The sequence below is a fragment of the Rutidosis leptorrhynchoides genome, chromosome 5, assembly GCF_046630445.1.
Source record: "Rutidosis leptorrhynchoides isolate AG116_Rl617_1_P2 chromosome 5, CSIRO_AGI_Rlap_v1, whole genome shotgun sequence".
Classification (NCBI taxonomy): domain Eukaryota; kingdom Viridiplantae; phylum Streptophyta; class Magnoliopsida; order Asterales; family Asteraceae; genus Rutidosis; species Rutidosis leptorrhynchoides.
In genome coordinates this window covers 446,489,998-446,505,332 of record NC_092337.1, presented here as the reverse complement: position 1 = coordinate 446,505,332, position 15,335 = coordinate 446,489,998, and the positions used below count along the sequence as shown (strand labels likewise).

The 15,335-nt window shown below is 39.3% G+C and overlaps 1 protein-coding gene across 1 annotated transcript; it reads right to left on the bottom strand.

The window, feature by feature from the left end:
• Window positions 1-392: 392 nt before the first annotated feature.
• On the bottom strand, window positions 393-12,558 carry LOC139850136 (uncharacterized). Its single transcript, XM_071839725.1, has 3 exons — window positions 12,328-12,558; window positions 11,914-12,240; window positions 393-482 (listed from the first exon to the last, which is right to left on the bottom strand). The coding sequence occupies exons 1-3, from the start codon at window positions 12,556-12,558 to the stop codon at window positions 474-476; spliced, it is 567 nt and encodes a 188-aa protein (XP_071695826.1). The 3' UTR covers window positions 393-473.
• Window positions 12,559-15,335: the final 2,777 nt, after the last annotated feature.

Here is a 15,335-nt window from a genome sequence, read left to right as displayed (position 1 = left end):
TGTAAAGTCTGACAAATCTCGATTCTCTGCTAAATGCATGTTGCCAAATTGTGAGTGGAAATGTAGTGCATACAAAATACGCCACACTGACAACTTCATCGTAAAGAAATTGCATGACGTACACACATGCTCACGTACCCAAATTATGGGAAATAATAAACATGCTTCCAAAAAGGTGTTAGGAAGTATTCTGATGGAATCGTTCAAAGCTGCAAATCGAGACTATAATCCAAAAGATATACGTGATGATGTTGGCAACCGTTTTCGGGTGAGCATTTCTTACAATCAAGCATGGAGAGCCAAGTGTCATGCAATAGAGATGCTTCGTGGCAGTATGGATGACTCGTTCCGAATGCTTCCCATTTATCTTCATAACGTTAAGATTCATAACCCAGGAAGCATGACAAATGTGGTGACTGACAATGAAAATAGATTCGTGATGTGTTACATGTCCTTTGGCGCAGTTGTAAGTATCACTCATCCTACAATTGTTTTATCTTAAACTAATAGCAATCTCATTTGATTTGTTTGCGTGCAGATTCGATCATTTGTCCAAAATGTTCGCCCTATTATCATCGTTGATGGTGCACATTTGAAAGCTGGATACTTGGGTACAAATTTAGTCGCTGTTGCAATGGATGCCAATAACGGAATTTTGCCATTGGCTTATGGAATTGGTGAAGGCGAGACAAACGAGGTTTGGTCATGGTTTTTTGGCAATCTAAGAGATCATTTAGAGAGTTGTGGTATGAGTAATCGTATGTCAGAGATTACCTTTATTTCTGATCGTGCTCCTTCAATAGCACATGGTATTTCAAATGTGTTTCCTGAAGCCTTTCACTCTTTTTGCGCACGTCATCTATTCATGAACATAAAAACGATGTCCAACAAATTCAAATATTTTGAATGGCACTATTGGAAAATGGTTAAGGCTTATCGTTTGTCAGATTTTCAAGATCATGTTAGTGTATTTCAACGAAGATTAAAAGCGTCTCACAAGTATCTAAATGACGTTGGTTTCAACAAATGGTCCAGAAGTCATGCTGGTCATGTTAGGTATGCATACCTTACTAGCAACAGTGTAGAGTCTATTAACGCTCTATCCAAACATGCTCGCAAACTACCAGTTTGCATGTTATTGGAATTTTTTCGCGCTTCTATACAGGATTGGTTTTTCAAACATCACAACAAAGCAGTTAGTCTCACTTCAACGGTTACTCCATATGTTGAACGTAAATTAGGTAAGAGGACGAACAAATCAAGAAGATGGCAAGCATTTCCATCGACAAACAATCTAATAGAGATGCGTGATGGAAGGAAAAACGGCCTCGTTAATCTAGAAGATAGAACATGTACATGTGGGCAATGGCAATTATCAGGCATACCTTGCGGACATGTATTGGCAGCAGCACGACTCTTCGGAGTGGAAGATGTTACATGTTATGTATCACATTGGTTCTTGTCTCAAACTTATATAAAAACATATTCCGAACACATCCTTCCTTTGCCCCATCGATCCGAATGGTCCGATCCAGGGCCCAAGATCTTGAAAATCGTAAAGCCCCCAAATCAAAAGAAAAGAGCACCTGGACGCCCAAAAAGTACCGATCGGATTCCATCTCAAGGTGAAGAAACTGAAAAGAAAGTAAGAACATGTACTCGTTGCAAGCAAGCAGGTCATAACCGAACAACATGTAGCGCTTCTTATGACCTAACCGGTGAATCTACTTCTCAGAGGGTTAAAAAAACAGCCTCAAAATCAAAGTCAAAGTCGAAAGAGAAAGTCGAACCTTCGCAAGCTTATCAGTCTCAATTTTATCAAACGTACGATTTAGACCAGAATTAGGGGACCAGAATTAGTTGCTTGTTTATCAGTCTCAGTTTGTTGTTTATCAGTCTCAGTTTGTTTTTATGTTTATCAGTCTCAGTTAGTTGTTTAAATGTGTGTTATGGAATGACCTACATACAGACGCAAGAACGCAAGAAAAATCTTGCGTATGTCATCAAACACACGCAAATACGCAAACAATAACTTGCGTCTGTCTTTAAAAAAGACGCAACTTTTCAAACAATACCTTGCGTATGTCATGAAACATACGCAAGCACGCAAACAGCAACTTGCGTATATCTTTTAAAGAGACGCAAGGACGCTGTAGCGACCCCGACAAATCGTCAATTGACGGCGTCGACTACTTAAGTCCCGTTGCGTGGTCATAGGTCTTTAACGTGACGTTTGACCAAATATATGTCGCATTCCTTTCATAAATAAAGATTGTTTCAATGTTTACAAGAATTGTTCATCCAAAAGTTACGTTACAAAGTTATATTTACATGTGAAACCTATGCGACACAGTTTTAACGAAAGTCAAAAGACGCTCCATGAAATGCATGTATACTCGACATCCAATGCAAGTATCAAATAATGAGCGGAAGCATGTTTCACATAGAGTTCAAAGACCTGAGAAAAACATAGAAATCTGTCAACGAAAACGTTGGTGAAATCATAGGTTTAAGTAAGTAAGTGAGTAAAAGTAAGTCGAACCACAAGATTTGCAACATTGATAAAATAGTAATACATTCTAAAAGTTTGTTTCACGAGCACCCAATTATCAATGCTTAACATTCCTTCCATAGAACCCCATCACAATAGTGTTAGAACATACACTGTTTCTCGAAAATATATTTCATTCGTAAACGGTAGCGAACCGTTTGAATGAGGGTTTGTCAAACCCATATGGCCATATAACATAAGTTCTCGCTTACACCCGGCAAGTGTAACTAATGATAATCGAATTGAGGATTTTTGTTCAAACTCGTATGTAGAATGTTTGTTTTCCTGTACTTGTGTTCACTTAGTAAAAAGAACGTTTATGTTTTCTCATCCCAAATGTAAGTTCAAAAGAGTAAAAGTGGGACTATGATCTCACCTTGAGTGCAAGAGTAATAAAGTACTTCAACAAGTAACGTGCAAAGTACGAACGCTAGTCTTGACCTAAACAATTAGGGTTGTATCAATAACGGTAAACACGATAGGTCAAAGATGTTCAATTAGTCCTATGGCTCGTTACGACTCGATTATGTAGCATGTGAAACAATTTGTCAAGTTTCATGCAAGATACAAGTATAGGAACAAGTTAGGAAGGTTGCATAATCATTTGGTTAAATTTGACAAAAAGTCAAACTTTGGTCGGTCAAAGTCAACGAAAAAGTCAACACGTTCGGGTCGGGTCCCGAACTATTTTTCTGAGGTTTTTATTCATATATAAGCATGTTAGAACAAGTCTCATGTGAATCGGAGGTCCATAGCGTGCCAAACATTTTTCTTATTTTGACCAAGGAGGTCAGAGCCTGGACACGGCTTATGCCGCGCCGCGGCCCACAATTGTCGCGCCGCGACAATACACGGGAGCTGGTACCTGGTCAGTTTCAAATGTTCAAGTCTTGATCCAAAATTTGTTTTAGCACAAAATGCAAACCGTAAACATTTAGAAGGCGTATCTTATATCGTTGGAAAGCTCTTTTGACAAGGAACACAACTAAACATGTTTCATCAAACAAAAACATCATTTTCAATAACCGATTTCTCGTCAAGTGATCATTTCGAGTCCATTTTCAAAGTTTCAAGCTCACAAAATGCATTTTAAGTCTCGGGAATCCAATTCACACATATGATATGCCGTTTTGAAGGTAATGAAACATACATTACAATTATACACTTACAATTAACATTTCATGGCATTCAAGTATCAAAAGTTCATCTCCAGAACTATCAAACCCTAATCAAGAATCACAAAATCATTAATCATGTTTTTGAAGTTTTACAAATCAACCTACACATTAAAATGAAGCTAGTGATACTAGTAACACAATTAAAACATGAACTTTAACAATTTAACAACATTTAATCTTTCAAAATCAAAGATTAAGCAAACCCATTTTCAAGTGTTCAAACTAGTTGCTCAAATCAACAAATCGAACAAACAAAACATATATTCATGTTATACACGAGCCATAGACACTAATTAACACTTTTATAATTCAAAAACATCAAGAACACAAAATCTAGTGATTTTAGAAAGTTACCCAAATGAGTTGAAATTGGTATCAAGTTGTAGAAGATGAAGAGAGGATTCCAAATATGTAATTTATTTTGTTGCTAGCCTTCTAATCCGAATTTAGATGATGAATTCTTGTTTTGGTGTTTGAGAGAGTTTGGTGAAAGTATTTAGAAAATGGAAAAAGAAAAAGGAAATAATGAATGGAGGAGGAGGGAGTTTGACTCCTTTGACCTAGTCACCCTTTTTGGCACTTTGGCAAGTTTGTAGTCGGGCGCGGACATTAACCAAACGAATTATTTTGAATTACACGGGAGTGCGGGAGACGTTATAATCCCATAACGAAAATATTAAGGATGTTAGTTAACGGAGGATACGAATCTAGATACGAAGGACATTATTAAAAAATAAAAAGACGGGCGTTAAAATAATTTAACGGAAAAATGCGGGATGTTACATTACCCACACCTTAAAAGAAATTTCGTCCCGAAATTTAGTTGGAAGCAATAGTCGTTGTTTCTTACTCGAGACTTTACGTTATCAATGCTATGAATAAGTGAAGATACGTCCTTGGGCATTCCCACAAATTTTGACAGTCGAGATTTTAGTTTGTATTAAGACTTGGTTTTAGGATCCACAATTTCAACCAGTTTCTCATGAAGGGGAGTTTGCCATCAATAGTAAGTTTATCTAGGAGAGTAGCACGTTCCTGTTCCGTAGGACACGTCTCTAAGTTTGTTGCACGAAATGTAAGGTAAACGGAAACTTTAATTGAGTCAGGAGATCTAAACAGTAGGAGGCGGTTCCAATACGCCCCAAGATTTTCCAAAGGATCAATATTGCGGATATAACTTTCCTCGATTTCTCGAAATGGATTACACCTTCTCAAGGTGCGGGTTCTCAATATTACACGGTTACTGACTTGGGATTCGAGAGGTTTACGTCGAATGTCGGTATAGCCCTTTTGGCGACTACGGGTCGTCTTGAGTCCTTCTCGGACTTGAACGATCTCAACTGTTATTTCTTGAATGAGTTCGGATTCGGTGATTTGCTTGCCACATGCTTTGGTCCAACGAATAGGGGTATGACATTTGCGGTCATATAGGGTTTCGAAAGTGCGGCATTAATACACGAATGGTAATTGTAGTTGTAAGAGGAACTACTAAAGGTAACAATACCAGTTTGTAACATGTCTTTCCAAGATTTGAGTCGTACGTTTGCTTGTTCCATCAGTTTGTGGATGGTACGTGGTACCCATGTTTAAACGTGTTCTCAAAGCTTCTTGTAACACTAGAAGTGAAACGAGTATTTCTATCCGAGGTAGTTGACAATGGTACACCGTGTTGGAAAAGAATTCCTTAAGATATGTTTGAACAAGTTAGTTAGGGTTCGAAAACGTTCGTTGGAACAAGTTCCTTATCGGCTACAGAGAACGTTTACCAGGGCTATTCACCCTCGTGGTGAATACTAGTAATACATGATGAGTCTCTCTCTCCATTGAGAAAGTATATAAAAGGTTTCCTTATACAAAAGTACAAGCGAAAGGACAGGAGTGGAATGAGAACTTAGAAAAGGATGAGCTCACATCCTGAGGTAGCCATATCGCGCATCTAGTGGTCAAATATTGAGACTTGGTGGGAAAATGAGATAGAACACGTAGTTGTATAGTTCGGGGTCGAGTAGTAGTTGTCCGTATCAGGAGCATGAGGACGATAAGTCAAAGAGAAAGGAAGTATCCTTGGATTGTGTGTTATCTTGGGTCCCAGTAATATCAGACGGTCATAGTGAAATAACAGTGTTATGTAACGTGGTACATGGTGATGAGAAGATTGATCAGATCCATAATTAAGTATTCCAATCGTTCGTGCAAAAATAACGAATTTCAGTTTCCTTGATTTCGAGTCGAGAGAGTATGCCTTTCGGGCGTTCAAGTAGAAATATTTCCATATTTGAATTCCATTGTGTTACATGAATTTAGCTAGTAAGGTTGGTGTGAAAAAAAATCGCGTTAAAAGTTCGGACACGGAGAGGTTTAGTCCTTTCCTGGGGAAGTGAACGGGGTTAAAGGACGAGTAACACGAGAAAAAGTCGAAAATGAATCTGCGGTAATAATTGGCGAGATCTAAGATTTTACGAATACAAGTCAGAGTCGTGAGGGTTTCCCGATTACGTGTGGTTCCGATTGCGAGATGTGTTGTAATGCCTTGACCACTAACAACATGGTCTAGAAATTTGACTTCGTTTAACCAAAATTCTCACTTGGAGAATTCGGTATAGAGTTGCTCTTTTCTCAAGAGTTCGAGCGTAAGACGGAGACGTTGTTCGTTTTCTTCTTTACTTGAATAGGTTTAGAACATCAATTATAAGTACGGTAACGATTTTTGTCTAGAAAAGTTTGCATACGCGGTGCCGGAGGTCTATGAATACAGACGGAGCCTCAGATAAACTGAACGGCACTAAAAGAAATTTATAACTATCGTAGCGAGTTCAGAAAGTGATTTGTGAGACATCGTCTCCCTTAACTCTCAATTGATGATAACCAGAATGAAGGTCGATTTTGGAATACACGCGAGATCCTTGTAACGGTTCAAGAGGTTGTTGATATGGGGAAAAGGCTATCGGTTCTTAACCGGAAATTACTTAGTTCGCAATAATCTATACATAATTGCAGGGAAACATTTCTCCTTAACGAATAGGTTTTGAGCTCCTTAGTTCTATATGTGTCAAGTCAAAATTTAAATTATCCACCCAATAAGTTTAACGTACATCCTGCGATAAAATTTATCGATACACAAAAATTTTTCGTTGGTCACTTAAATGGCGTAAGTAGTACCTAGGGAAAATGGTGGAGTGCAAAGAGTAGGCTCCTAGCCTTGGATACAAAACATTTATCGACATCCGAATCGAATAAACATGAAACATGAGAATTTCGAGAAGAAACATACCCGTGACTAGTTGTCATCTCGGGCTTCCTCGGTGTTAATGTTGAAGTCGCGTGCGTTGGGGTTGATTTTCTTCTTTGGGCATTCATTCCTAAAATGACCCATTTGGCCACATGCGTAGCAAGTGATCGACTTTTGTGTGTTGGGTCCCTTTTGTGTGATGGGGGTGGCACTTCCACAATGTTTGGCCATATGACCCCTTCCTTGGCATCGGCAGCAAATTAGCTTGCCACATTCACCAAAGTGATGTTTGTAGCATCTGTTGCAAAAAGGCTTGCTACATTCACCAAAATGATGTTTTTGGCACTTGTTACAATAAGGTAGGTACCCGGCGTAACCTTTCTTGCCGTCGGAGGTGAAGGACTTCTTGGTGAAGTTGTTGTTGTAGTTGCTCGATGGAGAGGCTTTCCATTTTCTTTTGTTGTTACCCGGTTGGTCCTCGGCAGTTGGTGTCGGCGCTTCAATTTCATTCTCCGTTTTTATAAATTGGCGGGCCATCGTTAAAGCCTCTTATAGGTTGGCGGTTTTGGATGACATTACCCCGTGTTGAACGCTCTTCGGGAGGCCATCCATGTAAAGTTCGACTCTTAGGGATTCGGGAGTCATGAGATTTGGACACATTAAGACTAGTTCGGTAAACCGTTGATTATAAGCTTCGAGGTCATTCCCGACCGTTTTTAAATTCCTTAGACCCCGTTCGAGCCTTCGAGTCTCGTCGCGCGGGAAGTATTCGGTGATCATTCTTTCTCTTAATTCGGTCCAAGTAAGTGTAAGGGCCTCATCGATACCCACTGATTGTACATACGTATTCCACCATGAGAGAGCAATACCGGTAAGAGTGAGGGTGGAAAACTTGACCTTATCTTGGTCCTGACAACCGCTTATGTTAAAAACGGCTTCCGTTTGTTCGAACCATCGGGTGAGAGCAATCGGTCCCCCGGTTCCATCGAAAGTGGGAGGTTTGTTCCCCATGAAGTTTTTGTAGGAGCACCCCTCGTTTGAATTACCGGCTCCATGATTGTTGTTGTTGGAAAAGTGATCGGCCACGGCCGCGCCCACGGCGGTGGTTATCATTCGTTGAAGAGCTTGTTCTAAAGTTTCGGGAGGAGTATTGTGTTGACCTTGGTGAGCCATTGTTCCTTCATGACACAAGAATATCGTTGATTAGTATTCTTAACAATACTAATCGTGATATGGAATAATGATGAAGAGAAAATTTTCCTTGACTCGCCTTAAATTCTTTATGTCGTAATGTCAGAACGTTCATATGAGTCACCGTAATATAATCCCGGCAATTATATTACCCTGATTCATGTGTGCATTCGACATTATTCTATAAAGTCAAGGTGGCACGTCAATCAAATTAAACAACGAAAGATTTAGATGAAGCGAGGGTTAGTTATGAGTAGAAACGTTCGAGTATAAATGCACAATTAATCAAGTAATTCCTACTTCAAATCTATATGCCGGTTGTAGTCTAGATTCACTAATGTACCCTATGACTCGGGGTTGACACCAATGAACTCTAAATCCCTACAACCAAGGCTCTGATACCACTTGTAGTGACCCCGACAAATCGTCAATTGACGGCGTAGACTACTTAGGTCCCGTTGCGTGGTCATAGGTCTTTAACGTGACGTTTGACCAAATATATGTCGCATTCCTTTCATAAATAAAGATTGTTTCAATGTTTACAAGAATTGTTCATCCAAAAGTTACGTTACAAAGTTATATTTACATGTGAAACCTATGCGACACAGTTTTAACGAAAGTCAAAAGACGCTCCATGAAATGCATGTATACTCGACATCCAATGCAAGTATCAAATAATGAGCGGAAGCATGTTTCACATAGCGTTCAAAGACCTGAGAAAACATAGAAATCTGTCAACGAAAACGTTGGTGAAATCATAGGTTTAAGTAAGTAAGTGAGTAAAAGTAAGTCGAACCACAAGATTTGCAACATTGATAAAATAGTAATACATTCTAAAAGTTTGTTTCACGAGCACCCAATTATCAATGCTTAACATTCCTTCCATAGAACCCCATCACAATAGTGTTAGAACATACACTGTTTCTCGAAAATATATTTCATTCGTAAACGGTAGCGAACCGTTTGAATGAGGGTTTGTCAAACCCATATGGCCATATAACATAAGTTCTCGCTTACACCCGGCAAGTGTAACTAATGATAATCGAATTGAGGATTTTTGTTCAAACTCGTATGTAGAATGTTTGTTTTCCTGTACTTGTGTTCACTTAGTAAAAAGAACGTTTATGTTTTCTCATCCCAAATGTAAGTTCAAAAGAGTAAAAGTGGGACTATGATCTCACCTTGAGTGCAAGAGTAATAAAGTACTTCAACAAGTAACGTGCAAAGTACGAACGCTAGTCTTGACCTAAACAATTAGGGTTGTATCAATAACGGTAAACACGATAGGTCAAAGATGTTCAATTAGTCCTATGGCTCGTTACGACTCGATTATGTAGCATGTGAAACAATTTGTCAAGTTTCATGCAAGATACAAGTATAGGAACAAGTTAGGAAGGTTGCATAATCATTTGGTTAAGTTTGACAAAAAGTCAAACTTTGGTCGGTCAAAGTCAACGAAAAAGTCAACACGTTCGGGTCGGGTCCCGAACTATTTTTCTGAGGTTTTTATTCATATATAAGCATGTTAGAACAAGTCTCATGTGAATCGGAGGTCCATAGCGTGCCAAACATTTTTCTTATTTTGACCAAGGAGGTCAGAGCCTGGACACGGCTTATGCCGCGCCGCGGCCCACAATTGTCGCGCCGCGACAATACACGGGAGCTGGTACCTGGTCAGTTTCAAATGTTCAAGTCTTGATCCAAAATTTGTTTTAGCACAAAATGCAAACCGTAAACATTTAGAAGGCGTATCTTATATCGTTGGAAAGCTCTTTTGACAAGGAACACAACTAAACACGTTTCATCAAACAAAAACATCATTTTCAATAACCGATTTCTCGTCAAGTGATCATTTCGAGTCCATTTTCAAAGTTTCAAGCTCACAAAATGCATTTTAAGTCTCGGGAATCCAATTCACACATATGATATGCCGTTTTGAAGGTAATGAAACATACATTACAATTATACACTTACAATTAACATTTCATGGCATTCAAGTATCAAAAGTTCATCTCCAGAACTATCAAACCCTAATCAAGAATCACAAAATCATTAATCATGTTTTTGAAGTTTTACAAATCAACCTACACATTAAAATGAAGCTAGTGATACTAGTAACACAATTAAAACATGAACTTTAACAATTTAACAACATTTAATCTTTCAAAATCAAAGATTAAGCAAACCCATTTTCAAGTGTTCAAACTAGTTGCTCAAATCAACAAATCGAACAAACAAAACATATATTCATGTTATACACTAGCCATAGACACTAATTAACACTTTTATAATTCAAAAACATCAAGAACACAAAATCTAGTAATTTTAGAAAGTTACCCAAATGAGTTGAAATTGGTATCAAGTTGTAGAGGATGAAGAAAGGATTCCAAATATGTAATTTATTTTGTTGCTAGCCTTCTAATCCGAATTTAGATGATGAATTCTTGTTTTGGTGTTTGAGAGAGTTTGGTGAAAGTATTTAGAAAATGGAAAAAGAAAAAGGAAATAATGAATGGAGGAGGAGGGAGTTTGACTCCTTTGACCTAGTCACCCTTTTTGGCACTTTGGCAAGTTTGTAGTCGGGCACGGACATTAACCAAACGAATTATTTTGAATTACACGGGAGTGCGGGAGACGTTATAATCCCATAACGAAAATATTAAGGATGTTAGTTAACGGAGGATACGAATCTAGATACGAAGGACATTATTAAAAAATAAAAAGACGGGCGTTAAAATAATTTAACGGAAAAATGCGGGATGTTACAGACGCAAACATAACCTTGCGTAAGTCTTCAAACATACGCAAGAACGCAAACAAAACCTTGCGTAAGCCATTTAAAGAGACGCAAGGACGCAAACAACACCTTGCGTCTGACAAAAAACCAGAAGTAAAGACGCAAAAAGGCCTTGCGTCTGTCCCAGATTATTTACATACAAAAATTACATGTTTTACCTAAAAACTGTATAATAATTACATCTACAAGTTAACTAATTAACAACCTTTGGGTCCTCTAGGTCCTCTGGTGGTGGTGGTTCCTGTGTATCAAAGCGTGCACGGAAGAATGTTCTTGCCATTCGAATTCTATAGTCCTTAGCAGCCTTTTTAGGGTCTCCAATGTTGTCAATCTGATCCCAACCAAAAACTATCCTCTCCATATGAAGGCAGACCCAAACACCACAATCACCATGGCCACCACTCTGCATTGGCACATACGGTGCATCCTCGATCATCAACTCTACATCTTCTCTGTTCTCATAATAGTCAACAATTTGTGAGTCCTGCTTCTTGTTAAAGTAATCAATAGCCTTCAAATATAACGGCAAGTTGTCTGATAAGTTTTTGAAGACAGCCTCGAGTTGACCTTTTTTCAAACAACCCTTTAAACTATCATAGACTAATACTCTCTGTTCATCTAAGTTCAAAGTGAGTAGTATAAAATGTTCAGGATCTGAAAAATGTATTAGAATCAAAATCTGCAACAAAAGAAACATAAAAAGTAAATAAGGAAGGACGCAAGGTTGACCTTGCGAGACACGCAAGGTAGACCTTGCGTCAGGCGCAAGGACGCAAGGTATACCTTGCGGGTGGACGCATGGACGCAAATTTGACTTTGCGTCCATAATGAAGACGCAAGGTTAATCTTGCGAGGGGTCGCAAGGACGCAAGAGAGTGTTTGCGAACGGACGCAAGGGCGCAAGATTTGTCTTGCGCCTATTACAGTTTACTCAAAATGTATAGTTTATATAAAAAAAAGGACTAACCTTATCACATTCAGCCCAGGATGGATAAAGGTCATCACTACCATCCCCAAGACCAATCAAATACATATAATCTGGGGGATTGAATTTAATGATCCCCTCTGCTTCAGGATTAGATGTATCCCCCTTCTCCTCCTCATTTTGAGTGTCATCATCATAAAAGGACTTGAATTTCTCCAGTTGATTGAGGAAACCCAATGGCATAATCGTCCATCGAGAACTACATGTATAATCTGCAATCGGAAACTGAGGACTCGAGGACATCTGGCTAGCTCGGGGCAGAAACCTCTGCCGAAATCTCAACAGGAAGGTAGCCCATCCATCAATATGCTATAATCAGATCAAGTTGATTATGAATGTTATAAAGCTAAAAACAAAACAAAACATGCATAAGTTTATAATTATTAACAAACTTACTATGTTTTCCAAATAACCAGAAAATGCAATTCCCAATAAACGTTTCCAAAACTCAGTATCAAGGAAGAGGAAGGTTTCATTTTGGAAAATGAACATGCAACGCGTATCTTGCTTATTGAGGATTAGTGATTTCAAATCTTTTGCTGGCCCCACATGCTTCCTTTGATCTCTCCATGCATTTGGTGGTGGTGGTTGCAAAGTTCCTTGATCGTTTATAAATTTATCAACCATTGACCAAATTTCCTCCTCACCAACCCAATCCTTTTCCTTCCTTTTTCTCTTCCTTTCCTTTTTCTGAAAAAAAAAAAAAAATTAGTAATAAAGACGCAAAGACGCAAGAATTGTCTTGCGTCGGTGTAATGCAAACGCAAATACGCAATATAGTTCTTGCGTCCATCAGTGAAGTATACGCAAAGACGCAAGGTAATCCTTGCGTCCAACAATGAAGAAGACGCAAAGACGCAAGGTGATCCTTGCGTCATTCACTAACCTCATGCTGGTCTGCTTGTTTTTCTGCTTCATTAACCAATGGCAAATCAACTCCTTGCTCAATCTCCTCAGACACCAGAGCCACGTTCTCATATTGTTTATCAACAGCTTTTTCAGCCCCTTTTTCAGTAGGCTTTTCAGTTTCCATTGGCAACACATTCTCAGCTTCTTTAGTCCCTTGATGAGTAACTTTCAGCCTTTTTACTCTAGAAGCTACTTCGTCAGACAACTGTATATAATCTATGAGTCAGCAAACATACGCAAGGACGCAAGATATATCTTGCGTAAACCAAGACGCAAAACGCAAGGTCTTATAAACATCAGGCGCAAGGACGCAAGGAAAACCTTGCGTCTGGTGAATGTTACAGACATACCTTCTCCAATGGTTTTCTGTAGCCCGGTGTTGTGAAAGGGGAATTTAAAAAATGAGTGGGCCTTCTTTCTCTTTTCCCACGTCTAACAACCCTCGGAGATGTATCATTGTCAGAGAAAGATCGAGGATCCACATATGCATCCTCGTTATCAACATACTATAATGAACAAAACGCAAAAAATAAGAAAAGTAGCCATACGCAAGGTCGCAAGTAAGTCCTTGCGTCTGAGTTAGGGACGCAAGTACAACCTGCGTCTAAATTACAATCAAGACGCAAGGATGCAAGATGGTACTTGCGTCTGAAATAACGTCAGGCGCAAGGACGCAAGTAAAACCTTGCGCCAACATAACAGGCAAGACGCAAGGTCGCAAAAAAAACTTGCGCCTAGTTTACTTGATGTTCCTGGTGTTCCTGTTCTTTCAAACGTTTTTCATGATCATCAAGCTTCTTTTTACAATCAGCCAACTCCTTTTCTTGATCATCCACCCTCTTAGTCAACATATTAACCATACGCAATAATTCCTGCAAATTGTTGCCTTTTTGTGTTGGATGAGGGTCCGAGGTCTGCTCTGACTCCTCCTGCAATAATTCCTTCAAACTGCCACCCAGCTCCTCTTCAACTTGATTATCATCTTGTGTATTTTTATCGTCTTCAACAACATCTCCTTGAAAGTAAGAGGAACTCTGGATCCACCATTGACAACCTCTCTCTGTCTCAGATGGGTGCAGGGAACGAAAAGGTCTTTTTCTCTTCGGACAATCATCCTGAAATGAAGTTATATTAGTAAAAACAAAAGGACGCAAGGACGCAAAAGTCATTTTGCGTCTAGACGCAAGAACGCAAAGATCATCTTGCGAGTAGACGCAAGGACGCAAGAGTAAACTTGCGTCACACGCAAGGACGCAAGCATGATTCTTGCGCCTGTAACAAGTATAACCCAGGGTTCACACGCAAGGACGCAAGGATATCCTTGCGACACACGCAAGGACGCAAGGTGTATCTTGCGTCCTCATGCGACAAATAAAACTGCTCTGTTAAAACAGAAAGTGCTGTATAAACACTATATAAAAAGCTCTTGGAGATATTAACTAACCATTATATGTAGAAGTTTTAGGTAGTCAGACACTGTAAAGGTTTCAGCAGATGAACGCTTCCAAAATAATGCTCTTGGTAATCCATCCTTATCAGTTTTGGTTGCAAAACTCTTAATGGTACGACGGTATGCCTCGAGGATCCAAATCTTAAATGCCCACATAAAACCAGCCAAAGTGTAAGCCTTTCCACCCCCACTCTCTAATTGGCTTTCTCGAACCTCAAAACCTTCGCTCACCGCTGAGTAAGTAGCATCCCAAATACGAGACCCCCATGGGTACGCGTTCACCTTATTGAAATCTTCAACCAACCATAGAAACTGTTTACTAACCACATGTTGCCCCTGCTTCCCCATAAACGCTCTCTCTACGATCAAAATTATAGCTAGTCGAACAATATCATCGTCACTAACCTTGGGAACCTTTACATCACCTTGTTTTTTGATAAGGATGTTTTGTATATCACTAACCAAAATGTTGCTGGTATCGGGACGTTCTGGAAAACAACGTCGTCTAATGGGTGCGGTCTTAGATTCATAATTTCGAGGGATGTAATGTGCCATGTCCGTCCGGCTACCAAACATAAAGCCGGTGACTAAACAAAATTCACGCCGACCAAATCTAATCATAAAATTAGGAGAAAAATGAAACCATATATCTTGTTTCTCTTCAGGGTACTTACTAGCATCTAATTTTGCTGAACGCTCACATTTTCGTTGGAGCATGGCATGTACTAGGCCAGGATCATTACCCGTGTATGAAAGATCTAACCAGGGACCAAAGCATGTACTTCTAAATAATTTTTCTTGTCTCTCAGTCAACATTTTCTTGACCTGAGGAATCACGGTCAACATATTCTTCATGGTCAATTTACCTTCCACATAGCCCTGTAAAAGTCAGAAGAACATCAGAAGAAAATCACATAGACGCAAGCAAGCAAGACAGAGATTGCGTACAAGGCCGCAAGGACGCAAGGTTAACCTTGCGTAACAGATGTGCAAGACGCAAGGACGCAAGGTTAACCTTGCGTAACTTATGATCAAGACGCAAGGA